Source organism: Podarcis filfolensis (assembly GCF_964270895.1).
Source record: "Podarcis filfolensis genome assembly, chromosome: 10".
NCBI classification, from domain to species: Eukaryota; Metazoa; Chordata; class Lepidosauria; order Squamata; family Lacertidae; genus Podarcis; species Podarcis filfolensis.
In genome coordinates, this window is record NC_139612.1 from 2,778,904 (window position 1) to 2,806,623 (window position 27,720).

The window sequence follows — 27,720 nt, forward strand, 5'->3', positions numbered from 1 at the left end:
TGCCCATTCCCCAGAATTCCACAGTTTCAGCTCTCCCACAATGCCTCACTCTTGTGTGAACCAAAGTTTTAACATACTGTACTAAGATTTCCCAACTTCACTACAGTGGGAGATTTTCAAAAACTGATTAGCAGCAACAAAAATTCTCTCCACCCTGTTAACTAAAATGAAAGTGTGGTGTGGGGCAAGGGAAGCTGAAGTGGATCTGTGTGAAAGGACTTGAGACAAATTATGGGCTGAACATTTTCTCAGAGGCTTCCTGTTTCCTTAATTCTAAGGGTACCAAAGTCCTCCGATGTCATGATACTGAGCCGAACAAACCTGAAATAATAAATGGCATTAAAAAATAAGGCTCAGTCATGGCAATTGTTCCATATGTGCTAAAAGTATTGCTTGCTCATCTATAGAATTTACTACACAAAACAATCAGATAAATGAGGACACTTTTTTGGGGTGGTTTTGAGACCACATTGTTAGGTAAATATTGATGGAATAGGAAAAATAATTGTGACTAGAAACAATTTTATTGAAAATAAATGTTTTGTAATAATCAAATTAGAATTACCCTGGGATCCTTTTGGGAACAGTACTGGATCAAGCAGACTTAGGGATGAGGAAACATGTTTGTTCCTTGTTTTGTCCCCAATCAGAATCTGATCAGGGTTTTGCATTCTGGCCAATTCTAAACTAACTAAAGTTGCCAGCTTACCCAGAGTGCTGCTTTTCAAACCCTGGAAATCCTCCCCCCAAACCACATACGTATCTCCCCTTGCAAGGGAGCCTTTGTGGAGTTTTCTTGAGTGCACTCTCAATACATACATGCTGATTGTGCCAGTGTGAATTGAGTATGTGCATTCCAGAAATGGTCATGCATTGCACACTGATTTCTCTTCTGAGGAGCTCGCAAGCATTTGCCATGGAACCCTTGCAAGTTGCAGATGATTTTGAGGTGAGCCCTCAATTCATGTTACCCTGCAGCAACTGAGAACATACCTTAGAAATATACCCACAACCCACTAGAACTCTAGATTGCAGCAAAGAATGTCTGTCTTTCATGTAAGCTTCCCTGCCATTATGGTCTGTCTTACTGAGGAACCCATTATGTCTTCCTACAGACCTTGGGGCTTCCGTGAAGCACAGCTTGAAAAGTGCTGCCCTTGAATGTAGTCTACAATGCGCAGGCTTTCTGTGGCAGATGCCCATGTGTTCCTCAGCAGACAAGCTGATGTGGAACGTGCTCTGAAGATAGAAACCACCAACTTGCAATATAAAAGACGCCTTTTATGTAACCCAATCAAAGGTGGTATGGGGTTCCAGCTAAGTGCTTGACGGATGAGCATAAAGATCCCTGGGCACAGACCCCAGCCTAGTCTTGTTCTCTCCATATGGTGGCTGCAGGGTCAGGTTTGGGCATGGAAATCTCAGGTTCAGATAGGGTGCTTCCAGACTGCCGTTATTTCCAGGTGGGAGTCAATCAGGTTTTGGCAAATTTAGGTTAATTGGGAGCTCTTGTGCAATGAACCCATTTTTCCAAATCAGACTTTTTGTGATTAAAAAAAGGATGAGAAAATGCACTGAAAACTGGGAGATGAGACTTGCTCATCTAACTTCTGTACAAACAAACCAGGATGAATGTTCATTAATGTTGTTTAATCTTTCTGCAAACAAATGAGGATGAATGCTCAATAAACAGGTTGGAAGCATCCCCAGGTATAAGAAGCTCCCTGCAGGATTGTAACCAAATCACAATCTTTTACTCCAAGCTATCTCATAGTGCTTTCTTTAAAAAAGAGAGAGAGACTATAATGTTATTCTAAATTCTTTGCATTGAAGGTTAGATGCAAAGGTGTCAGTAACTGGAGAGTCCAGTACTTTGCCTCAGTTTGAACTACAGGGCTTACTGCCACTGCCAAAGGGGCTTCGCTGACCTGGACTATCCTTTCAGCCTTTAGCCCACTTAAGAAGCAGATAAAAAGAAAAAGGAGACAATTGACACTGACACTGAGCTACAATTCCCTCAGTGATGTTTGGAAGGGTTTGAGAAGAAGGCGTGTTTACATTTCAAAACTGGTTTAACTGTCATGGTTTCTCCCTATGGAATCCTGGGAACTGTAGTTCTGTGTTAGGCTTCAGGCTTGTCTAACAGAAGCAACAACCCCTTCAGAGCCCTCACAAAAGAATGAGATCTGCAGATCAGCCCCAGACGGGTGAGCTTTCAAACAAGTCTGATAGACACTGCTAGTGAGGCAATCCCTGCCTCAGTTGCTCATTAGTAGAGTTTAGGTAACATAGTAGTCGTGCGGGTTTGCCAATATAATGGAGTTGAGGATGTGCCCATCAGACCACATGGCTCAGTATAAATACAGCAAGTCATAAAATAAATACATTGTGATGGGCAGGTTGGAAGATTACCTCTTCCAGAGTATTATATCCTATTCAAACTGATTTTATGCATCATATGACTGATCCCAATAACCTTTGAGCAGAACCAACAGAGAGCGTTTACTTTGTGAATTATAGTTTTCAATGGTTAATATTTGGGGCTTATATTTTTGCCTATGAATATTCCTTATCATGTGACAGCATATTGCCAACATGTAAACAAACACATCCATTCATTCATTAGGAATGCTTGCCCAATTTACGTCCTTGGGGCTCAGCAGATACCACAAAGAATTGGCCCACTTCTGATTCAGAATTATCACATGAGATGATGAAAAGTTTCCTGAAGTGTTTGCTGAAGTCACAGACCAATGCCGTTTTCACCCACCTTCCCTTTCAATGGATATATTTGGTACATTCAACCCAAGCTCTTACTCTTTCATTTACTGACCTGTATGTAGCTAAGATAGAAATATAATGTATTTTGCACTTATTAATGCACTGGTGTGCCAAACTCCTAGGAAATTCCATCACTGCACTGAGAGTTATTTCAGGAGCCGAATGCTCTGAATCATGTTTATTCATCATTGACAGAGCACTTTGAGATCCTCACAGTGTCTGCCTTGAAAAGGTCATGGCATACTAATTTCCCTGGCTTTCAGTGCCAGCAATAAAAGCACATTTTTGGCTATCAATCCTCATCATCACCATTATCATAGCCATCCTTATGTTGCTCTGTGTTGGTAGGTGACAAATGAAAAAAACAACAACCACAAAGAGAAATGAAGAGCAAAGTCTCAGGTCCCCTGAAATAATTGAGAAAAGGAAAATATGCTAAGGAATTGCACTGGCACTCAAAAAGCACCAGGACATTTTAAAGAAAGAAAGGAGACAGCATGGGTAGACTCACTTTGGTCTCATGTGATCTACCTATTCCTGTGCTGGAAAGCCAGTGGTCCATGGCATGTGCAATATATTTTCAACGGAAGAGGGCATGATCAAGATCTCTTAAGCAGGGATGGGGAATCTGTGACCCTCCAGATATTGTAGGACTCCAGCACTCATCATCCTGACTACCAGCCATGCTGGCTGGGGCTGGTCTTTGAGATACGTTGCTGTCCGAATCCACCATTCTTTGCAAGAATCCCAGGAATCTAAAGCTGCTAGTCAACTGATCATGCATTAGGTAACATAAGGACTACCTTGTGTTCACCTCTGAGCGATATTATTTTTTGCATAAGGCACTGTAGAACAATAAAAAATACAGATACAGGTCCAGATGGAACAAGGAGCCAGTGTAAAGAGCCACAAAGAGGCCTAAGAGGACAAGTGGGAACACTGAGCTGTGTTGCAGAAGAACAAAAACCGAAGGCTGAGAGGGAGAAATAGGGATGCAAGACTACATTCTTAGCTCTCAAGTCAGTGCTTTCCCCCACTAAATTAGTGGGTGGACCATTCTGACTTCTGGGCTTGCCCTCCATGGGGCCAGTCCCATGACATCATCAGTTGATGTGGGGCCTTTGTAATTCTGGTATGCATGTGTGCTGGGCCTGGGGGTAACCCATGCAACGTGGTCCAGGACCAGTCCAGAATCCGAAGGTTCCGCTAGTCGTCAGTCCGACAGGGCCAAGGCAGGACACCAAGCAAGGACAGGTGCAGGATCTGGCATACAGCAATGTTGTTCCCACAACCTGGGGCGGGGCCCGACAGCCTTTTATCTTTGTCGGGGTAGCGGCCGGTCCTCATCCCCCAGCAACTCACCTCCCTGTTTCGCCTGAAGGTGAGCACTCTTCCTGCGAGTACTCAGGTCTCTCCTTCTCTCAGACCTCAGTCTCTGCAGCTCGGGAGACGTTGGTAGGTTACTAGACCCAGGGGCCTCCTCAGCCTCCCCTGACCAAACTGGTAGTGGAACAGCTGTAAGCGATAGCCCAGCTGAAGGCAGCAAGGTAATCTGGAGCCAGGGCAGGCTCAGGCCCCTGACTCAGCCCAGCTGGTGCTTGTTGCAGGGGAACCTGTGCAGACTGGTGCTCTTCAGGATCAGGCCCCAGACTAGGTTCAGCTGCCACCTGAGGCAAAGGATCCGGTGCAGACTGAGTCTCCTCTGGTTCCGAGTCCGAGTCCAAGGCCATCACAGCATGCTGCTTCCATTGGTGCCATGGGCATCTTTATCATGATTGATTTTTGCATTGTGCATGTATGCGCACCGTCATGAGGTCTGGGATTGTGTGCTAGTAGCCACCAAGAAACAGCAGGAACAGGTACAAACTCAGTGGGGAGGACAATGATGAATGTGAGGATCATTTGGTGCTTCAAAGAGGTCTGCCTGATTTTGCCCTCAGGCCTCAAGATCAGACCATCACAAGATCAGAGCACTGGATTTTCTGGTTCCATTATGACTATTTACTCATATCTGTGCAACAGGAATTTTCTAATGTTTAGTGAATACAGATATGCATGTGCTGATAGACCACCCTTGGAAAATATTGCAAATGCCCCCAAACTCAAATATGTTGATCATCATCTAAACGCTGTTGTATTGCCTGCAATAATGGGTATTTTTAATTTTGCATATATAATTCATGTGTAAAATACAAAGTACTTCTGACGCACAAATCATGATCTAGTAACTTGATAACTTTCTGCCTTTTCAGAACATACAAGCGATTCCTTGTGGGCTAAGCAACAGGGCTACTCCCAAAATCCTCCAGATTAAGAGCACTTGGGGCATGATGAGTCTGGAGAGATCCTCACAGAGATTGGAATCACGTGCTGGTTAAACACAGAAAACACCACAGTGTTTCATCTTTGGGTGTGCCAGGAACCTGTCACCAGTTTGATTTCACTTCCAGTCAAGGTGCACTGTTCTTTGCCCAGCAGTTTCATGACTGGATGGTCAATATGAAATTAAGGGGTTCGTCAGACTTCAGAAACACCACTTGAGTGAACAATGCTCTCAGCATGCGAAGATGATGATGCTTGAGAGGTTAAGGAAGTGGATACCAACACGAGAAATTTCTCACAAATTGTACTTTGGAATTACTCAGAGGTCAGGTACCATTCAGGCTCACTCAGCTTCCAATAACTTTTTCAAGATGGGCTCTTTGATGTGCCAAGGCACCCACTAGAAGTGTCATCAGCTTTCCAAGCCAATAAGGTTGCTCCTATTTGCAAAATCTAAACCACTCAACAGTTATAGGTGGCCAAGTCTCCTGTTGTCTCCTCTTTCCTCCCTCCCTCTTTTCCTTTTAAAAAATTATGGTTAAATCACAAAGCTACCAGGGGTTCAGTTTACTCCTGCTGAAATGATTTGGTAAGTGAAAATATCAAGCATTCAAGCTAGCTGAGGTCAATTATATATCCCTAACAATTTATTAAAATAGAGGAGAAGAAGAAGAGTTTGGATTTGATATCCCGCTTTATCACTCCCCTTCAGGAGTCTCAAAGCAGATCACAACCTCCTTTCCCTTCCTCCCCCACAACAAACACTCTGTGAGGTGAGTGGGACTGAGAGACTTCAGAGGAGTGTGACTGGCCCAAGGTCACCCAGCAGCTGTAGGTGGAGGAGTGGGGAATCGAACCTGGTTCACCAGATTACGAGTCCACCGCTCTTAACCACTATATCATGCTGGAATGCATCATTTTGCTTAGAATCATAGAATCATAGAGTTGGAAGAGACCACAAGGGCCATCGAGTCCAACCCCCTGCCAAGCAGGAAACACCATCAGAGCACTCCTGACATATGGTTGTCAAGCCTCTGCTTAAAGACCTCCAAAGAAGGAGACTCCACCACACTCCTTGGCAGCAAATTCCACTGTCAAACAGCTCTTACTGTCAGGAAGTTCTTCCTAATGTTTAGGTGGAATCTTCTTTCTTGTAGTTTGGATCCATTGCTCCGTGTCCGCTTCTCTTGTATCATAAGTTCCATTTTGTTGTGGTTATACCACTTCAAAAGTACTGCAGTATATTTGCCTCCCCATTTTTGTCATTTTTTAAAAAAATGTACATCTCTGTGTCTAGAAAACAAACAAACAAATTATAACAGAGTAAATTATACCCTTGATGCGAGAGTTAACATTTTCATTTTGCAAACTTGCAACACTAGTTCTCTCTGTGTGTGATGCTATTTTGAAAGGGGGTACATGCTCAAAAAACAATGCAATGCTGAGCATATCAGGTATTGAATCTTATAGGTCACACTCACTCTGGAAAATGCTGAGCAAATGTCAACATTTTTTCACTCAGGCTTTCCCTAGCCCTTAAGGGCAGACCCTATTTTATGTGTTGGAATCCTTCCTCTTTTACTTTTTCTTTACACTTTTATACTACTACATCATTGCTTTTATGTTGTTTTATATTGTACATTGTTAACAGATTAAAAAAGTGGTTTATAAATGCTTAAAATGTTTATTAATTTACAAAGGTATTTGTATACCGCTTTCTTACAATATCAGGGATAAAACTGTTAGCACATCTGCAAAGCTAAGCAGAGCTTGGTATGGTTTCGAATTGGATGGGAGCACCGTGTGCTGAGATTCCTGCATCGCATTAAAAAAGTTATTACTTTTAGATCATTTTTCTTTCTGAGTAAACCCAGGTGCATATATTGTGTCTGTAGAGCCCATTTTCTCCAAACGAGATGCCCGTTTGTATGCATGCGGACGGACGTGCAACAGTCAGGCAGCAAGCTAGCAGGCAGACAAACAAACGGAATGAGTCTCCCAGGATGAAAAATCCTTCTTCTCGTTTCCTTTGAAAACTCTGCCCAAGCAACGCGAAGGCGCTGCCCAGGTGGCACCTCGCTCCCCGCCCGGAGGAAATCAGGATCCCGGGACGCGGGCGGCTTTCCTTCTCCTCTCTCTGCCTCTCCGGGCCGCGGGGTCGAGACTCCCCGCGGAAACCCCCGTCCCGATTTGCAGCAAGGGGCGGGTCTGGCCCGCGTCGCCATTGGCGGAGCCGAGCCCGTGAGCTCACAGAGGAAGGCCGGGCTGGCAGGAAGGGCGGCTGCCGCTGCTGCTGCTGCTGCTGCTGGTTTGCGACACTTGGCGAGAGGGAGGATTATCCGGCCGAGGGGAGCGGGCACTTGCTCTTTCCCGGAGGGGCTGCTTCTCCCGGGAGCCTCGCGCCAGGTAGGGGGAGCGGGGGAGGCGGCCTTCCTTTGCGGAAGGTGGCGTTGCCATTTGGGGGGGGGTCGCACGTGGTCTCCCCCCTCGGAAGCCGAGAGGGAGCTGCAAATGTCTTCCTGACCGAGCTCTGCCAAGCGCTGCCAGGCGCTCTTCCTCGGAATCCTGCCCGGCGCGGGGGGGGGGGCGGGGGCGGTGTTGCTGCCGCAGATCCCGGGCAGAGAAGGGCTGCTCAGTCCTGGGCGGGCGGCGGCGGCGGCGGCGGCTGCTTTCCCGGGGGAGGGAAGAGGAGGAGGGACCTTCGCCTTCCTAGTTGATCGAAGTGCTCGAGGGACAGCGAAAGTTTGTGGCGCTTCGGTTGAAAATGGAACAGGTCCTTCGAGAATCGGGGCCGCCGCCGCCGCCGCCGGTACCCGGCTGTAAGAAAACCTGGTTTAAAACGGGGGAGGAGACGTAAGCAGGATGTGTAGGAGCAGTCGGTCGTCTCTTCGTCGGTTAGCCCGGTGGCTCCCGCATCTCATCGCCAGTGGATCCCTCTGGCTGGGTTCTTCGGTCGAACCAGGTGCAGTTTTTTGTTCTCAATCCCGGGGTTTCTGTTCACGAGGTTAAACTGCCCCTACAGCTCTCCTGTCATTGTGCATATTTCCTCAAAAATGGTTTGCATGCCATCTTTTCACAGTTCAAACCGTGCTCCAGGTGGCTTATGGCACCCCAAAAAATGTATAATTGCAACGTAACTAAAGCAGCCATAAATAAATTAAATGTTAAAAAAATACACAACCAAACTGAGCTGCATAAATTGCAGGGTCTAAAATAAATATTCAAAATATTTAAACAGCAACGCCCTCCACCCACCAACAAAACCTTCTAAACAGCCCCCCAGCGGAAGAGTCTGCTCAGCAGCCTCTGCTTCTGCAGCTGGAGTCAATCTGCCCCACCCCCCAGGTGCTGGGCCTCCCTCCCAGTTCTGGCCACAGCCCCTGCACAGCTCCTCGGGAGTAATGGCTCTGGGCTTGCCTCCAAGGAAGCCTGCCAGGGGCGGGAAGCAGGAGCGTGTCTGTTTGCGGACTGCGGCTGCGCTCTCCTGCCTGGGGTCTAAGGGCTCCCTTTCCCATTCCATAGGCAGAGGCGCTTCACCTGGAAAGGTGGCTCTTGCCTGTGACTCCTGGCAAAGAAGAATTTGTATCTGCTGCGCTTGCAGTGCAATGAGGTGACAGGGTGCTGAGACAGTAGGATGGACTTGAGGGAGGTTGCTGCTGCATGTGAGAATGAAAGGGAAATGCTCCCAGCCGGAAGGAAGGTTCTGCAGCCTTGCCTTCTGCATGGGATGCTCTGGTTTTCTGTTTGCAGGGAGAGTTCAACGCAAGGCAGCATTCGGAGCCGTAACCCCCCTCTCTTTCTGCAGTCTGAAGTGGTCGCAACAGCCCATTCTACTGCCTCTGAGTTAGGCCATTAGTCCCGCTCAGTATTGTCTGCTCTGGCTGGCAGCCCCTTGGCCAGGGTTCCAGTCTCTCCCAGTCCTACCTGGAGATGTTAGAGATTGAACCCGGAACCTTTGGGATGCAGAGCAGCGGCTGCTGTGCCTCTGAGATGCATCCTTCCTGCACCTCTTCTGTGTGTGTAAAACAGGCCAAAGAGGGGGCTTGAAGGGGGGGGGGCGAGAATGAGAAGAGTCACCTGTGCAATATAATCCTGAAATGGAGCAGCCCCTTGCTAGTTCTGCCCAGGAGCAGAACCAAAACTTTGGAACCGTGGGTCGTGTTGTTGGGTGGGTCGTGTATGCCATGTTCCTACTGAGTCGTCTTTCTCTTCTTCTTCTTCTTCTTCCCAGCTCTTGATCATGAGGAAGGGAGTCGTGCTTTGGAGGAGAGGAGGCTGGGTTCCCTGGCTTTGAACGCCCAAGTTGTACGCAGCCTGCGGAGCAACAAGAGAAATGTGTTTTCCATAAATAAACTCTTCCCTCCGCCTGATGCTGCGGCTGCTTTTTGCCCCGGGCTCCAGGCCTCTGAGACAAGGAGTGGGTCTGTTCTAAGAGGATCTGCCGATGTGGGAGTGAGAGATCACAGCCAAGCTTGAGAAGAGTTGGGGGAACAATGGAGGACTTTACCACCCGGACATATGGGACCAGAGGGCTGGACAACAGACCTCTCTTTGGAGAGACTTCGCCAAGGGTAAAACGAAATCCTTCGTGTCCCTTCTCTCCACCAGGAAGTGGGCTTGTTTGCGGGGCTGGCCCAGGGCAGTGGGGGGCTGCTAGAGGGCTGCGCTGGTGCTCCCTGAGCTCCAGCGCAGTGTTGCAAGCGATGGTGGCTGCATCTGCGCTTGAGCCTGGCTGTGCGCAAGCCCAAAAGTTTCAGCTGGTTGCTGCTTTGAAAAAGATCCTGGGATGTATCTCTGCTGGTTCGTTGGCACCTCTGAACAGAGGACTGCCTGAGCAGCTGTGTAAGTGTTGGGGAGTTTCATTGGAAGTATGGGCGATGGCGGGCATTCGTTGCTCTCTCTCTCCCCACCCCTTGTGGCTGGCAACTCACATCCTTGGTGAGGTGTTGTGTCAAGGACACATTATAGTTGTGCAATGTGTACAAGCCTTGCACCATCACATGCCCATATCATGCAGCATGGAAAAGCCTTGCTTCCTTGTGGGCTTTTCTGATACTGAGCACATAGTCAAACGCCTGCAGCACGAAAGTGTTTCCTATGACAAACCTACCTTGGAATTCTCTTGTCTTGGGTTAGATTATTTCAAGGCCTTTTCTCCTGTAGCAAATTGAACCTTGTAACGTTGCATTAGTCAATGCAGTGCTTCCATATGAATGCCCGTGCTCGTCTTATACAGTGGTACCTCAGATTACATACGCTTCAGGTTACAGACTCCGCTAACCCAGAAATAGTGCTTCAGGTTAAGAACTTTGCTTCAGGATGAGAACAGAAATCATGCTCCGGCGGTGCAGCGGCCGCAGGAGGCCCCATTAGCTAAAGTGGTGCTTCAGGTTAAGAACAGTTTCAGGTTAAGTACGGACCTCCAGAACCAATTAAGTACTTAACCCGAGGTACCACTGTATTGACCATACCATGCAAGAATTCTTATTTTTGAAATTATTTATGGAACGCTGTATCATTGATTGCACAGTGCTTCTTAACTCGCTCTTCCCATCAAGACCTCTCTTATTCTTTTGTAAGAGATCAGCTGCGTAGACCAGTGGTGGGCATCTGTTGGGGCTGTTGGATCATTTTCTAGGCTCTTATTTGGTTCCTTGGTCTGAGTGGTCTCGGGGGGTGCGGGAGCAGGAGGGTTGCAGCAGACTTGGCATGGCTCTGCACTTCTTGCACATTCTGCAGCCCACAAAAAATGTAAGCTTAGTACGTTGCATGTAGACTCTGATGTGCACTGCTCTCAGTAACCGCCAATGGTGCTGGTTTACGTGGCACTCTTCCAACAGTGTGCGCATGCATAAACATACATTTTACAAAATTGCCACACTGCCTTTAACACTTGAACCCAAGGTGGCTTATGGGAAATAGTGTCTGTGCTGGGTATATTGTCAGTGTTAGCAATTTTGAGGTGTTCCTAGCATCCTTGGTGATGTTGCAGGAGACACTTATTGTTGGCATTTGTCTGGGGTAAAGTCAAACGCTGGGTTGGCAGTACCAAAGTGATCTCTTTGGGGTGCAAGCCTGTGCGGTGTGTCTGGAGGTCCTGGGCTGCCCAGATGACAAGACTCCCCTCTCGGCCTCAGTGATGGGGTCGAAAGAAAAGCTGAGCATGGCAGTGGGCACCAGCTTGGCTGCCAGAAGGAGACATACAAGGCGCCATCTTGAGGACTCTGCTCTGGATTTGTGTAGAGTCTTTTCGTCTCCCAAAGATATCTCGCAAGGCAGCAGAGGGTTAGTGTCAGAGTTTTCCTTCTCCTGGATGGGCTCCCTTCCCATCTGCCCCTCGCTTCCCTCTACAGCACATGCAGAAACCACCTCCTTGACTGTTGGACCCACTCTTGGTCTCGCCTGCTCCATGCACCAGAGCCTGTCTTTGCATGCAGGGGAAGCCCCTAACGCCCCGGGGGTTTGAGACCCATCAACCACCCTCACCTTCTAGGAGCCACAGGTGAGAGCTGAGTGCAGGGTCGGGACCCAAGGTGGACATACTACCCCAGAAGGAGCACAACATGTGTCCCACCAGAGGTACCACGTCCTGTCCCCTAACACCCCATAAGCCCCAGGAGACTGCAGCGCATGATTTCAGAGGCACATCTTGGCTGATGTCACATGAAGCCAGAATTGTGTCCCCAGCATGCATTGTAGATCTGCAAAGCATGCTGTGTAATGCTTCTCAGCTCGCCTGCCACTTGGGCCAGGACATCCCCTCCCTCCTTTTTTGGCTGTGGTTAGAGATGCTTTCTAGGAAACCTCTGAGACCATGCTGCTTTTGTGCTTCATTTCTTTCTGGTCGTGAAACGTGATGGTGAGCTTTGCTCCTTGCCTTCTCTCCCCCTCCCACACTTGGTCTTGGCTGGCAGCGTGAAGATGGGGTCTCTGCCCCTTTATTGTGTTCACTAAAAATGGTTTAAAACATGAGGGCTTATTGGGCACTACTTTCTTTACGTGTTTAGGTAAAGGTAAAGGGACCCCTGACCATTAGGTCCAGTCGTGACCGACTCTGGGGTTGCGGCGCTCATCTCGCTTTATTGGCGAGGGAGCCAGCGTACAGCTTCCGGGTCATGTGGCCAGCATGACTAAGCCGCTTCTGGCAAACCAGAGAAGTGCATGGAAACGCCGTTTACCTTCCCACCAGAGCGGTACCTATTTATCTGCTTGCACTTTGACGTGCTTTCGAACTGCTAGGATGGCAGGAGCAGGGACCGAGCAACGGAAGGTCATCCTGTCGTGGGGATTCGAACCGCCGACCTTCTGATCGGCAAGTCCTAGGCTCAGTGGTTTAACCCACAGCGCCACCCACGTCCCTAACGTGTTTATAAATGTCATTTATAATATCACAAAGCAATAGTATTTCAGATAGTAATGACAACATAATTTTAAAAATCGTTGAAGAGCAGACACAAGAACAAAAGGAAAAGAAAGGAAAGCTAAGTAATTCATAGGAGAGAGAAAGAGAGCAATGGTTGCAGCTTATATTGAAAACTAAACTCCTTGAGAAATGTTGATTTTGTTAACCAAACAATGTTCCTCTACAGTGGTTTAAGAACAACTTAGTTTATGAACAACTTGGAAATAGAACGCTGCAAACCCGGAAGTAGGTGTTCCGGTTTGTGAACTTTGCCTTGGAAGCTGAACATGTTTCGCTTCCTGTTGAGTGTAGATGTGATATTTGAAGCTTTTGTTTTTGCCATTTTTTTGCGTTTTTGTTTGTGTGGCTTGCTTTGACTGACTTGTTCTTTGTTTTGTGGGACTGACTTGTGACTGGTTTGTGACTTCGTTTTTTGTGACTGTGTGGAAACCCAGTTCAGCTGCTGATTGATTGATTGTGTGACTGCAGAAATGGATAAAAGCCCCCCATCCAAACAATGACTATCATCAGTGCACGTAAGAAAAAAATAATTTTAATTTTTATCCTTTACAATACTGTCTTATTTATTTTATAGTACAGTACATTGATTATTGCTTTCATTTTGGGGATCAATGGTCTCGTTAGATAGTAAAATTCATGTTAAATTGCTGTTTTAGGAGTTTTTAAAAGTCTGGAACGGATTAATCAGTTTTGCATTACTTTCTATGGGAAAGCACGCCTTGGTTTTAGAACGCTTTGGTTTTGGAACAGACTTCCGGAACAGATTAAGTTTGGGAACCAAGGTACCACTGCATTTAAAAAAGCTGGTTTGAAATGCTGGGCATTTGGGGAGTTTTGCAGTAGACAGAGATGCAAGTGCTTCTTCCCGCAGACATTCCTTCTGTGCAGATTGGCTCTGTCTGAAGCCATGCAAAAGACCTCTGGTGAGGTAGTAGCTGAAGCAGAAAAAAATGCCATTTTATCCTTTGGCTTCTGTGCTGAATGCTGAATAACTGCTAGTTCCAGTTGACTTTGCTTGTAGGCAGCCGTCAATAATATTTTTGTGGGCCCCTTCAGAACTCCTGACTGTGTTTCTGAAAACTCTGAGCCCTGCCTTGCTTCGGGATTGATAGCTGCATGGGGGACGATGGCTGCTGTGCTTGCAGAAGTGCCCAGCATCTCCTGTTGGGACTAGTGGTGTCCCCTGCCCAGGACCCCGGAGAGCCACTGCCAGTCAGAGGAGACACAACTAAACTTTGGCAGCCCAGCGGACGGACTCCTAGGATAAAAGAAGAGCCAGCCCAGAGCAAGGAGCTTGCTTGAATTGCTTACTATTAATTTGTGAGTGTGAGACTGCGGATGCAATCTTAGACTTGTCTCTGGGAGCTAGCCCATGGTTTTTCATGGATGCCTACTCCCAAGTAGGCATGTTTGGGATTGCAGCCTAACTTTGCAGGATAAAGTCAGCCATCAGCAGATCCTACCGGAGCCAGCGGTAGGGGCCTGCACATGTTTTCTTGGGAGTAAATGCTACTGTATTGAGGGGGGATTACTGTCCAAGGGGAGAAGATTCTTCCCTGTTGGCTGATGGTTTGTCTGCAATGTGGTCTTTACCATACAAGCCTTTCTCTTCTGGGGAGAATTGCATTAGTGGCTACCATTCCTTGGTCTGAGCATGGAAATGATAAATATGTATAAGTAGGTTAGGAAAATGCAGCTCAGCTGATCTTGCAATGCCGGCCTCGACTTGCTGACCTTATGGCAGGCATTCACCTCCTGCATTCCTGATTTATTCCAGGGCAGCTGTTCACCAGCTCCATCTGGTACGCAGGCTGAGACCCTCCCTGCCCACAGACTGTCTTGCCAGAGTGGTGCAGGCTCTGGTTATCTCCCGCTTGGACTACTGCAATGCGCTCTACGTGGGGCTACCTTTGAAGGTGACTCGGAAACTACAACTAATCCAGAACGTGGCAGCTAGACTTTTGACTGGGAGTGGCTGCCGAGACCACATAACACTGGTCTTGAAAGACCTACATTGGCTCCCAGTACATTTCCGAGCACAATTCAAAGTGTTGGTGCTGACCTTTAAAGCCCTAAACGGCCTTGGTCCAGTATACCTGAAGGAGCGTCTCCAGCCCCATTGTTCTGCCTGGACATTGAGGTCCAGCGCCAAGGGCCTTCTGGCGGTTCCCTCGCTGCAAGAAGCGAAGTTACAGGGAACCAGGCAGAGGGCCTTATCGGTGGTGGCACCTACCCTGTGGAACGCCCTCCCACCAGATGTCAAAGAGAAAAACAACTACCAGACTTTTAGAAGACATCTGAAGGCAGCCCTGTTCAGGGAAGCTTTTAATGTTTAATAGGTTATTGTATTTTAGTGTTTTGTTGGAAAAGTGGCTGGGGAAACCCAGCCAGATGGGCGGGGTATAAATAATAAATTATTATTATTATATTTTTATTTACAAGAACACTCCTTCCTTCCTTCCTTCCTTGTGTTGGGAGGACACGCCGGCTCATAATGTGAAAAGTGATTCTGCCTTCTTCCTTTAATAACACTTCCAGCCAGCCTTGCAAATAAGCCTGGGAAAGTTACTAGTCCTCAAGTTTTTTGTGATTAGCCTGAGACTTGATGCTGGCCAGGAAGGAGGGGAAGGGCCAGCCAGTCAGCCTTTTGTTTATTCATCTGTTGCTTACGTACTTAGAGTCAGTGTTAGAAATTAGCCAGGTCGTTTTGCGACTGGCGCAGGTCCAGTTGCGACCATGTGGTGATCTCTGGGTGCCAGGCTGGCAGCTGACATCTCCAGTTTTAAGTAGGCAAGCAAAGAGCTTCCTTGCTGCATTTGTCTCCCACCTTTTTCTTCAAGGAGTGCCTGGTTCATGTCCCTCCTCAGTTAATCCCTGCATTGACTCTGTGAGGGAGGTTAAGAGGCTGTGACTGGCTCCAAGGTCACCCAGTGAACTTCATGGCTGAGGGGATTTGAACCCCAATCTGACACGCTAACCACTACACCCCACTGGCTTCCTAGGGTACTTCTGCTATGAGATAAATTAAGTAGGTAAATAAATATGGGGAAAGCAAAATGCCACTTAGAGAAGGATCTGAAATATTTTCCTTGAGACCTGGATTATTTTATTTGAAATTTTAATGTGTTGTAAACCACTTTTGAGGTTTTTTCCTTTAAAATATAAAGTGGTATAGAAATTAAATGAAAAATAATTCTAGTAAAAAATTGCATTGCAAAAAAAGGCGCCTAGACATTCTGCTGTGGTGACTGAAATCATTTGGTGATTAGCTTATTTATCTGAATTTCTAACACTGCTTGCAGCATTTATGTACCAAGAAGAACAGTTTTCTGGGCTCTTAGCAGGCTGGTTCCGGCACCCACATCCTGCTATTGTTTCTGTGATGGCTGTGAAGATACTTCCTTTCCTCTACGGTGAGCGCAGAAGCTGATGGATCTGCTCTTCTGCTCATTTGCCTGCATGGGATTCCTGGTCGCCTGGGGTGACTAGTCAAGCTGATAAACACAAGGCAGCTTTAAGTCGCAGTTTACCTCTTTCATCCTGCTCTGATCCTTCCTCCATGGTGCTCGGTGCACAAGGGCTCTCTGAGAAATGAACCGAGGACAAAGGGCCCACCTATGGAGGTTGGGGTGTCCCTCCTGTTTGCTGCCTCCTCCTGGCTGCCTCTCTACTGTATTGGAAGCCTTTTGATCTTTCAGTCACTTCTGGCACAGAAGCTCTGGAGAATAACACACCGTCCAAGGTTCCTGTCCCTTTTCTGATGTGTCTTGTTCCCAGGGCCAGCCCAGGTTAAGCAGCCATCTCGGCTGGTGGATGCCCCTGAGCCGCCCCCCCCCCCGCCCTGTGGACACCCTGCACTGTCACCTCCCCTGGTGCCAATTTCTGGCAAGATCTTGCTGAAATCTTGTGAGATCCTGCGAGATTTTGGTGAGGTGCTGGTGCCATTTTCTGGCAGCGGGCACAGCAGTTGCTGTTTTACCTTGAGTGGCCAAAGGGGTTTTGCTGCCCCTGCTCATTGGACTTGGGGCACAGACCCAGCCTTGTGCAGAAACACTGTGGAGTCAACCTTATTCTTGTGCCACACATGCGTCAGCTTAGTTGAATCCTGCCGCCAGGTTGGTACTTGCTGAGTCTTGTTCAAGAAGCCGAAGAAGCTGGGGAAGTGGATGTATCTGAGGGGAGCAAGTGACCATTTGGGCCTGTGTTGAGGCATTTGTCCGACCAGTTGAGCAGATGGGTCTGGAGGGGTGAAGTTTGTTGGCCTTCCCCTGTCCTCCCAGGCCATGTGGATGCGCCTGATGCTCTGTGTGGAATTTTGCCCCTTAAAGTGCCAGCGGCTGTATGGGGTCCCTGGTCTCCGTGTTGCGACTCTGCTGGCCGTGGTGAGTGTGGAGCTGCTGTTTGGTGAACGCTGTGAATGATCCACTTTCCAGCTCTGGAGCTGCAGAGGGGTGTGGCGATCATGCAAGTGTGCCCATGTGCAAGGCGGATACATGGGCAGTGCCCCCTCCATGTCTCTAAATAGCTGGTTCGTTTACGTGGGCCTTGTGGCATTTGCACTTCTGGCTTGCTGCTTCCCATAGGTGGATGTGTGGAAAGGGGCGTCTGGACTATTCTAGTGCTCCTTGCAGCTGAGGAGAGTGCCTCCGGTCACACTGAGAGATGCTAGCCTAGTGCTGCAGAATTTCTTCACCCGGGAGATGCAAAGCCCTCTTTCAGGCTGGTGGTCTTAAAGGGGGCTGCCTAACCTGAGCTCCCATCTTCCCCGATTGCTGGCCGTACTAGCAGAGAGAGACGGAGGACTCTGGGGTCCAGCTGCATCACAAAGGCTACAGGTTGGGCCCCCTTGGGGGGGAAGTGCAGTTCCTCCGGTGGCCAGGCTTTGTGGGGCTGGTGGGGAGGGAGAGGCAGCTCTGTGACACGCAGCCTTAAGAAAGGCTGGATAGCCTTTTCAAACCAAGAGACACGGCCAGCTCCTTGACAGCTCTTCCACTCCCTCGGTTTCCGTGTGTGAAGTTTGTTCGCAGTGCAGAACCAAAGAGATGCTGGTAAGTGGATGATGTCTGTCCGGCCTCCCTCATGAAAAAACCCAGATTATGGCAGATTTGGAAAACTGATGTCCCACACAAATGTGGGTGTGTTAGAGTGCACTACTATGAAAATGATTCTGTTAACCTTGAGAATACAGACTTTGTATAAAACAGGAGCTCCCTTTTCACCCCCCAGCTCCAGAGTGAGCTCAGCTTGGATACTAAGATGACAGACTTTTGTACCAGTGAACAGAAAACTTGTTCAGACGTCAGTCTTGCCTTTCCTTCCATGCTTCTGGCTGGTGTTTTTAAAATGTGCTGCACAAACTGTTCCTTGTTTGATTGTTGCATTTTGTCTTACAAGGAGACTTGCATTCTGGCCTCTGCTCAAACTTGCAGAGCTGTCCTTGTTTCATAGCTCAGTCCTGGAATAGGTTTGCATTGCATTGTAGAGTTGGAAGGGACCCCAAGGGTCTTGCAGTGTAAGAATCTCAGCTACACCCTCCATCCTCTGCTTAAAATCAAAACTCTTGGAATTCACAGAGGCCTTGCAGTGTGGCTTCTGTGAACTTTTCAAAGCCTTTTTATTTCTCCTTGTGTTCCTCTCTGTCCCTTAATGCCCTTAGTGAAGGGTGTGGACTTGCCCACGTACTTTGCTTTATCGTCTTTGGTTCAAGAGTTGGCCCCGTCCTTCCATCTTGTGCCATAAATCTGAGATTCAGCTGCTGTGCGAAACGCAGGGCCAGCCTTGGAGAGCTCCTGCCTTCCTCACATCTGAACTGGTTTGGCAGCTGGCAAGAATCTGGGGAGAGCAAGGTAGTTGTCAGGGAGCGAGCGCTGCAGCCATGAAAACTCCACTTTCTCTCTCTCTCTCTTTGGCTTTGCAGTGATGCATTGACAGCTGAACAACTTTCAGGGACCAAGCAGTGGCCGGGCCAGAGTGACTCATCCCTGAGCAACGGCCTCTGCTAAGCAAGGAGGGCGGCGACAGGCCACTTGGCCTCCTAACTTTTAAGCTTCCCTACAACCTTCCACTGCAGTTTTCTGCTGCAGCATTGCACCTGCTGAGTACAGTATTATTGATTGAATTTCTATACAGCCCTATGCCGAGGGTCTCAGGATGGTTCACAGAACAAAATCAAGATATAAAACTACAAAATACATAATAAAAATAAAGACAACCCAATAGCCCCCCCTTGATATAGCAAGAGGCACCATACAGCCCTGCTTGCTTGTTAAATATATTTTTGCCCAACCATCCCATAGCTTGGCTCCCAAGGAAACTTACCAAGAAAATCCAAACCATACCATATTTTTCCATGTATAAGACAACCCCTGTTTTTTGAACCCAAAATTAAGAAACCAGGCCAGAGCCCAAACCTGAGCTGCCCACGCCAGACATCGAACCCGAACCCCTGTGCATTCAACATCCGTGTATGAGATGACCCCCAATTTTTGACTAATTTTTTGAAGTAAAAAACATTGTCTTCTACATGGAAAAATAAGGTAATAGTGGTTTGTAGAAAGGTTTAGCACATTTAAAACCCTGTTGAAATTCAGTGTGAGAGTTAAGCACCTATGGTAATCTTTTCCATTGAATCCGAGGGGACTTAATAGAACATGCTTTTATACAGAGTCAAAATATTGGTCTCCCTGGCTCAGGGTCTCCAGGGCATTTTTTCTCCTTAACGAAACAGCAATGTTGAACTTTGTATAATTAGATGTATATTTGCAGGTGTTTTTTTAAATTATTATTACAGTGGGGTACCTCATCAAATTAGCTACTGGTGACCAATTAGCTTTTTGCTTTTTTACTTTACATTTAGGGTGCTTAGCTGCCTCCCACTCCTTCACCATGTTGCAAAGGCCTGGGACTGACCCACTTCCATTTGGTGGGTAGTGGTCTCAGGCAAAGCGAGCGGGGTGGGTGGGTGATTTAGGCCTCATCTGTACTATGCATTTAAAGCAGTCCCATGCCACTTTAAACCCTCATGGCTTCCCCCACCCCAGTGCCTTTTTGGGCAGCCTCAGAGTCTTACTCCTTGAGAACTCTCTTACTTTCCCCTGTTCCTGAGGTTTGTGTGTCGCCTAGTGAGCAATCCAGCCTGAGTCTCTGCTTCTGATCTGCTAAGCTGCCTTCTCTTGCCGGAGTATTTTTAACCTTTCCCTGGGCTAAGCTTGCCAGCAAACCATTGTGTTTCAAAGCGCTGCAGAAAGACCTCCTGAGATCAGCCTTGCGACTCCTGGATCCATGGCTTCTAACCTTGGGTTCCTGGGGCTGTGTGTGCCTTGAGGGGCTCTGAGTCCATGGGAAGGTGCTTCCCTCTCGGCTTGCCAGTGCCACCCTGGGGGTCACCTTGACCTCCATTTTTCAAAATGGCCATATTGGAAAACTTGTGTTGGGGGCAGTCACTGCCTGGCTGCCCTTCTCCCTCCTTGTAGAAAAGCCCCCAAGAGCTGCACACATGCTCCGCGCGGCTCGTGAAAGGGAGCACTGAGCAGAGCCTCCCACCTGCATTCGCTCCATAAGACGCACACACATTTCCCCTTACTTTTTAGGAGGGGAAAAGTGTGTCTTACGGAGCGAAAAATACAGCAGTTCCCGTTTTATATCTGAGTTGCTGAATTGGCTACATGCAAGAGACTGAGGGTGCACAGAACACAGAGGATAGTTTCTTGAGAGATATTGGAAGGAAATGGCCACATGTGTGGTTCTCCCACCTGCACACGGAAGAGGTGCAGTCTTAAGAGGGATCTACTGTTTGGTTTTCTGGAACATGCAAATCCATAAACAAACCTCTGGGGGTTAAGTGTTCTTAATTGGTTACCCTGCATCCTTTGTGTGCGCCTGACAGACGACCGTTGTCCCCTCCTCCCTTTCCAGATGGGATTTGTTGCGGCATCCCTCTTAAGCCACCAAGCTAATGGCAGCCCAGTTTCCCTATACTGGTGCCAGTGGGGACTTGCCTTTCTCCAGTCATGCTGCGGATGGGTGGTGGGCAGCAAGTTTTGCCAATCACGTTTGGAGAGAGGAGGGGAAAACCTCTGACTTTAAGAGGAGTTGGGGCAGATTGATGGAGGATGAGTGTGGGAGGCAGTTGTGGCGCCTGTCCTGTTCTGGGCTTCCTATGCGCATCTTGTGGGCCACTCTTGAGAATTAGGCACTGGGGTAGATGAGCCTTTGGTCACATCCAGCCAATCTCTTCTCGTGTTTATCAGCTGCTCTGCTGCGAACTCCCAGAGAACTATTGCAAGCCTAACCTGGAACATCTTCAAAGTAGTGCGTGGAAGCAGTTTTCCTTGTGGCGCAGCCCCACACAATGCGGACACCATTGTTTAAAAGGATGGATAGATGTCACTGTGCCTTATGATACTAGCATTGCCTGTCCCTCAGTGAAACATTTTAAGCTGCATGGCAGATCTTGGGATCCCTTCCAGCTCTACAGTTCTATGGTTCTAAGCTGGCAGATATCCGTCTAGTTCACTTTTGTAAGCTAATGTGTGCATATTCATTCTCTCTCTGTGTGGCACACAATACCTTTGAGATATCTGGGGCTATGCTTCTCCCCAATGTGAGTCCCCCCCCCTTGTCCCTGGTGGGGACTCCCATTCCTTTGGTGGTCCCCATTGCGGCAAAAAAATGGTAAGGAACAATCCCACTTTCTTTGGGACGCTGCATGGAGTAGTTTTGGACAGGCAGTGAGTGTTAACTGCTAATTCCCTGCAGAGGCTGCCAGATCCCATTTAATGCTATGACAACAACTGATCCTAATCCTGTTCTGGGCCCTGATTACAGCTGGGCAGGCCAGCTTGCTTCTGTTTGCATTACTTGACTTATTTTCCTCAAAGTGAGGTATTCCTAATTCTTCCCCCTCTGCCTCACCTTCGCTTGCTTGCTTTTTGTATTTGTCACCCTGCCTAGCCCCCCCCCCATAAAAATACTTTGGTTTCAGGGTCTGTCACCGACTAGGGAGGAGGGCAGGAATTGGAAGAGCAGTTTGGGGATGCAATGCCCCCCCAACCCCAAAATGGTCTTGGTGATATTTTGCCTCAAGAACAAATATGCAAACAGCAAACATTACAGTTTTCCCTATTTTACAAGGGAATACTCCAGTTGTCCGTGGTATCTTATCTTGGGGTGAATTACTTCGTCTGCCCTGCCTTTGGGCAAACTGTTTTTAAATGCCACAGTTGGTTACTTGGGTTGCCCTTCTTCAAGTGTCAGTCTCTTCCCCCCAGATTTTAAAAAAGTTAAATCATATGTGTGAATAAAGAAATCCTGGCCTCCCGTCTACACCCATTTTACAAGCATCTGTGTGAACGCTGAAGGCACCAGGCCATTTCCAATGTCGTTGACAGGTGAGATGGTTCTTCTTGAACTGTTCATAACCCAGGATAGTCGCTTTTCTCTTCCCTAAGTCTCCAGCCACACAGAAGGTCCCTTTGGCCAGGGCAAGCTGGGGCCGGGCAAAAGGTTTCCATTTGCTGTTTGTACTAGTTGTGGAGTTGTGAGCTCAGGCAGTCAGGCGTGTGTATCATTTTAGGAGGTAAAGCTTAGCTTTTGCAGATTGCTTCAGCGAGGGTTCATAAAAATGCTTTTGGGTTTGTGCCATTCAAAGCTGCTATTATTTTTGTGATCGGACAGCATTTAGCTTGGTAAATCTACATTTTGATGAAGAAGCACATAAACTGCTTTTGGGAAATCAAATAATTTTAATTTTACCTTCTGAAAATGTCAGGTAATGCTTAATAATTATAATGATATAATAATATGTGGATTCAACTGCCAACCAGTTGGACGTGCAAAATAAGCTCTCAAAGTTTATTTAAACAGTGCCTGTTTTTCTGGAATTAAGCAAACCAAAAAGGTAGCCAGTTTTCAATGCTAAACATATTTGGCGTGGGGATTTGCCCAGGTGGTTAACAAATGGCTGCTTTACACAGGTGTAAACATGGATGGTTGGCACCTGAAGGTGTGAGCTGCCTTTACTAAAGGGAGAACTCACTTTTGAAGACTATAGTCTTTCCACTCTATTTTTAAATCTTTATTGCATCTACCTCTGGTATGCCTTAAAATTCTTAAGATCAAAACCTGGGCATTGAATGCAAATCTAGCACAATTAGCACCAGATGTCAGCTGTTTAGAATAAGGCTTTAATAGAAATGTCAGAATGCTACGGCTAACACTGTGTTCTTTCTTCTTCCAGGATAGAATAATCAATTTAGCTGTTGGCAGCGTCACATCATTGCTGCTCATAGTAAGTATTCAAATCAGTATGGCAAACTTACAGCACAATCCTATGCCTATATATGCAGAAGTAAGTCCTGTTCAGTTTGGTGGTAGATGGGAGCAAGTCCCCAAACCAAGTCATGACATCCCTGGCTTAGAGGTTTCTTGCTGAATGGTCTGGGTTTTATTTCTAAATGAACTCATCTGCCTGGATCCCTCTGCCATTAGAGATGCAGGGGTCCTCAGGGGCTGGGAGTGACTTTCGCCAGCTTTGGTTGCTAAGACGGTGGTGGCTGTTCCTGGATAAAGATAGTTCGATCACAGCTGTCCATGCATGGATAGCCTCACAGTTGTGCTACTGCAGTGCACTGCCTGTGGGGCTTCCCTTGGGGCTGGGTCGAAGGCTGCAGGTGGTGCAAAAGGCAGCAGCTAACTTGCTTGTGGGGGCAAACTATGCCAGCACAGGACGCCTCGCTTGCAGGATTAGCGCTAGCTGCCAATCTGCTACTGGGTCCCATTCAAGGTGTTGGTGCCAACATAGGAAGCCCCATACAGCTCAGAACCAAGTGACTTGAGAGGCTGCCTTCTACAGGAATGTTTCTCCTATAAGTCCCAAAGGTTTCAGCAGCCCATTTTGCACTATCCCAGGGCAGAGCTTTCAGCATGGCTGCCGCTGTTCTGTGGAATAATCATACCTGTTGAGATAGGCCAAGTGCCCAGCTCCTGCACTTTCTGGAAACAGTTGAAAGACATTTTAGTTCCAAGCAGATTTCCCAGCTGGAAGAAGGGGTCTTTGCCTGGCTTTCAGAAGCTCCTAGCCGGCTTCCCCCCAGCCCTGCTGCTTCGGAGCCTTTTAACTTGACATGCTGATGGGAAGCATGCGCTCTATGGCTTCTCAACCAAGATCTCGAGAGGGAAATTTCTCTTTGCATCATGACCTGTCATAAAACTTTGTCAGCTCTCATCTCAACTCCACCATAATATAAACAACCCCGTATGCCTGGGCTTTTCCTCAAGGGAAGATGTCCCACCCCTTGCTCATTTTAGTTATATATTTCAAAGCTCCTCATAACTTAAGCATCACTGTAACACCCTTTCAGTATTTGCTAAGACCCATGTAAAAAGATGTTTTAGCATTGGTACAAAAGAGATGTCCACCTAAACCTATGAACTGTCCAAATGAGTGTTCCCTTCCTGAGCCAGTGGAATTGCTTGCTTCAAGTATGTGCCCTTAAAAATAGTCAAAGCATGAAAATGTTATTTGGTGTGGCACAAATGCACTTCAGCCACAACCCTTGGTGGGCTTCCAATTTCTGCATTCCTTAAGTGAGCCAGATGGTCTGGCAAAGGCAGTGTGCTCACTGCAGCACAGACACCCTGCATTTCCAAGGAATCCAGCGTGCAGCTGGGGCTTGATGGTCTGAAGTGGAGAAATCCTGTTGTGTGTGTGGTCTGGCAACACCAGCTAATGTTTGCTGAGCTGGTGAGGTTCCCCTGCCCCCCTTTGAGGAATGAACGGAAAGGAGCTCCCTGTTGTAGAAGCCTTGCTCAACAACCCTGCAAGCTGCTGAACCAGTCAGCGTTTGTCTGGCTTGTAAACCAGCACTCATGTTGTTGCCTACTTGGGGTAAGAATTGCCCTCTGAAGGAACGGGGGCAGAGGCTGGATCCTTTCCTCCCCACACGCCCATTTTAACCAAATGACCAACATAATTAAGCCTTGACCAGTCGTTTGTGTAGACATTGGAAAGCAGCATTAAGTTTTTTTGTCAAGAATGGCATGCAACTTTACATGGAAATGGAGCACCACCATGGTCCTCTTCAAAGGAACAGGGGCAGTTCCTGACTACAACTGGTGTGATGCTGTTTAAATAGAGGCGTGAGATGGGTTGGGCTGCATTGCATGGAAATGTAATAGGAATTCCTTGCTAGGCAGTGCATCAGAACTGTGTTTCATATTCGGTGTGAGAAGTAATAGCTGTGCCCTCCCATTCTTTCCTCTAGGTCACTCTAATCAGTGCTTTTGTCTTTCCTCAACTACCTCCAAAACCGGTGAATATATTTTTTGCTTTCTGCATCTCCTTGTGTAGTGTTTCGGCTGGCATTCTTGTAAGTATTGTGACACTTGCTATGCTAAGACTAAATGGACCTGCTCAAACTGGGGGGAGGGGAGAGCAGCACCCCAAAGCCCAAGACGGCACAGTAGTTTGTGGATTCCTCTTTGGTAACATGGCATCTGAGCCACAATGGAAGTTTACTTCTTTCCGTAGGGAGAAAAAGCAGTTGTTTCAGGAAATGTTGAACATGTCTATGGGGTGGGTGTTTGGAATGGGGAGGGGTTCTTTTAAGGGCCTAATACATTAGAAAGTTCTCTACAAACTCCCATGGAAATGAGAAGAGCTGCCCTGGATTGATGCATAAATCGTACAGTGATGGATAACACCAGGGGTGGGGAGTGACCTATTTTGTGTGTTGAATATCATGATCTAAATCCCATTGGAGAAGCAAATTAGCATCTGCCGGTATCTGCTCCCATACTTGATGTTTTAATTTACGTGGAAGGAGCAGCGTCTTTTGGAAAAATAAAAATGACTGCCTGTTTTCACTAAAATGAGCCTAGTGCAACATGGTACTTGCTTTGCCATAGAATTTGTAGGTGAAGGAGTGTCTTAACCTTTAGTTGTGCCTGCTTGAAATACTCATCTAACTAGTTTTTTCCCTCTCCTCAGATCTACTGGTATCGACAAGGAGACCTCGAGCCCAAATTTAGGAATCTAATTTACTATATCTTGTTTTCGATTATTATGTTGTGTATATGTGCCAATCTCTACTTCCATGAAGTGGGGAAATGACTCTTTGAGGGCATATCCTATGGATGCATCAAGTGGGTTCTGGGCAACACCATAGGAAATGCTTTCGGAATGGATTACTACCCCAGGCGAAGGCTTCATCTGAGCAAGCATCAAATGGGGACTTGCGTTTGCCATCTGCCATGACAGCTTTGTTTTTTTGGGGAGGGATAAACAGCTACCAGTGCACTTAATGAACATTCCAACTCTACACATTTTTCAGAATGGCACGAAATTTTTTCCTTGCAGGGAAAAATTCATTTTTTATTACACTGTACAAAAACTGCAGCACTGCAAATGTCTGTACTACAGTATAAATAAAAAGGCATCCTACTGTTACAGAAGACAAATAGGTTATTGTTTGTATTAAATTGAACAGTTATTTCTGTTGCCTCCCTAAGCAACCAACTGTTTTGTAAACTACTGTCATTTTTCACATGAACAGAGAAAGTCACAGACTAAAGACAAATCGACTTCTGAGGAAGCTAATTACAGCAATAAATATTGTTTTTCTACATATCTTTGTAGTGTTGAGTCATGTTTCCTACCCAAGTTGGACTCTAAGCTCCACTTAGTGTCTCCTTTTACAGCCCTCGCATGGGGGCAGGAATAAAAACCCAGCAGCCATCACTGAAGTTGGGAGACAGGATAGTCCAGACAGCACTGACCTCCCACACTTGCGGTGATGAATTCAATTGTGAAGGTGGTTTTGGCTTCTATAGCAGAGTTCAGAATAAGCACTGAAAGGGCTTTAAGTTCATTGCAGGGGTCAGGGTGGGAGTAAACAGTCTCAGGCGTCCTTTTCTCCTATACTTGTGGGGAACGGATTCGGTGCATTTGATCATTCTGGGGCTACTTCATCCATCGCCAGCAACAGATAATTCTTTTGTAACCTCCTAAAGTCTAGTATTCTCAGACTAGTAGTGTTTCCATATGAAATGCACTAGAAGTAACAGTAAAGGACTGGAAAAATAGAACTCTCCTGCCACTCCTTGTTTCCTGCACTGAGGCTCTATTTTGTCCTGTTGATGCTCAAGAGCTGCTATCTTTGCTTGCAAGACTTGCTTGTTACTGCACTATTAACCTAGAGCATCCAACTCTCTTCTTACCAGAATCTGGTTCCAGTCTCAAGAGGAACAACTTAAGAAGCAAAAAACCTTTGATCAGCTGCGGCCACAACTTCTTTAAACCTCTTCTTTGCCCAGAAAGGTGGGCTGAAGCTGTTTCAGCAAAGGTTTTTCTTTCTTTGGAAAAGGTGGTTCAGCACTCAGTTCTTTTTATTTTTTGCAGCACTGTGGGATATGCTCAGTGGCAGCTCACTAAATCTTCAACATCCTTGGAGTCTTCAGAACCAGGACTATCCAAAGAGGAGCCAATGATATGGGAGTTCTCTCCATGGTGTTGCAATATAGGATCTGTAATGAAAAAATGGTTGTGAAAAACAAACATTCTAAAAGAGATACAGTGGTACCTTGGTTTAAGAACAGCTTAGTTTATGAAGAATGCTGAAAACCCAGAAGTAGGTGTTTTGGTTTGTGAACTTTGCCTTGGAATAACAACATGTTTCACTTCCTGTTGAGTGTGTTCCATTTGTAAATTGAGTCCCCCGCTGCTATGGGAAAGCACGCCTTGGTTTAAGAATGGACTTCTGGAATGGATTGAGTTCGTAAACTAAGGTACCACTGTACATGCAGGTCCTGCTTACCGAACACACTGTGTTCCCTGGAAATCATTCATTATGTGAGCATTTGCATAACAATTTCCATTCTATTCATTCCCATGGGGAGCATTTCTGTGATCTCTCCTGCCTCCCACCCTGGTTTCTGCCCCAAAATGGATGTGGCCGACCAGCAAAGCACAAGTAAAGAAATAGACAAACTCTGGCTGTTTGGGGATCTGAATCAGTGGCATGTGCAGCAAGGTTTCAGCATAATTCTTTTTGTTGCTTTATTCACATCAATATAGTCTTGGTTTCCTGTACTGCGGTAACAGTGGCTCTGGAAAGTCCCCTTGTGACTTTCCAGAAATGTTTTGCTCAAAGCACAACTGCCATTGCAGGTGTGATCCTACTGCTCTTTGTAAGCTA

General features: G+C 47.0%; 2 protein-coding genes and 1 long non-coding RNA gene across 9 annotated transcripts in view; 1 reads left to right on the top strand and 2 right to left on the bottom strand.

Annotated features, from left to right (window-relative positions):
* The first annotated feature begins 7,357 nt into the window (after positions 1-7,357).
* On the top strand, positions 7,358-26,153 carry TMEM243 (transmembrane protein 243). Of its 5 annotated transcripts, none has more exons than XM_083575401.1 (5): positions 7,358-7,509; positions 9,335-9,674; positions 22,764-22,814; positions 24,790-24,837; positions 25,515-26,153. In XM_083575401.1, exons 2-5 carry the CDS (start codon positions 9,597-9,599, stop codon positions 25,635-25,637), a joined length of 300 nt encoding a protein of 99 aa, XP_083431527.1. In that variant the 5' UTR covers positions 7,358-7,509; positions 9,335-9,596; the 3' UTR covers positions 25,638-26,153. The 5 variants fall into 5 exon arrangements, with proteins under 5 accessions (XP_083431527.1, XP_083431524.1, XP_083431526.1 ...); XM_083575398.1 differs by having other exon boundaries at positions 7,360-7,509; positions 24,790-24,894; XM_083575400.1 differs by having other exon boundaries at positions 7,426-8,065.
* LOC310744286 lies at positions 9,683-14,327 on the bottom strand. Its single transcript, XR_014539495.1, has 3 exons — positions 12,454-14,327; positions 10,558-12,089; positions 9,683-10,330 (listed from the first exon to the last, which is right to left on the bottom strand). It is a non-coding gene; the product is annotated as an uncharacterized lncRNA (long non-coding RNA).
* The window catches only part of DMTF1 (cyclin D binding myb like transcription factor 1), a 29,855-nt gene continuing 28,004 nt past the window's right edge, over positions 25,870-27,720 (bottom strand). For all 3 annotated transcript variants that reach the window (XM_083575166.1, XM_083575164.1, XM_083575165.1), the window contains one exon: positions 25,870-27,049. In XM_083575166.1, the coding sequence (XP_083431292.1) occupies positions 26,940-27,049 (110 nt within the window). In that variant the 3' untranslated portion in view covers positions 25,870-26,939. The remainder of the gene's footprint in view (positions 27,050-27,720) is intronic.

Excerpts from the sequence above, each read along its gene's own strand:
- TMEM243 (XM_083575398.1), top strand. The coding sequence starts at position 9,597 with ATGGAGGACTTTACCACCCGGACATATGGGACCAGAGGGCTGGACAAC. Across the intron at positions 9,675-22,763 it reads TTGGAGAGACTTCGCCAAGG|GATAGAATAATCAATTTAGC; the intron begins GTAAAACGAAAT and ends TTCTTCTTCCAG. Across the intron at positions 22,815-24,789 it reads TCACATCATTGCTGCTCATA|GTCACTCTAATCAGTGCTTT; the intron begins GTAAGTATTCAA and ends TCTTTCCTCTAG.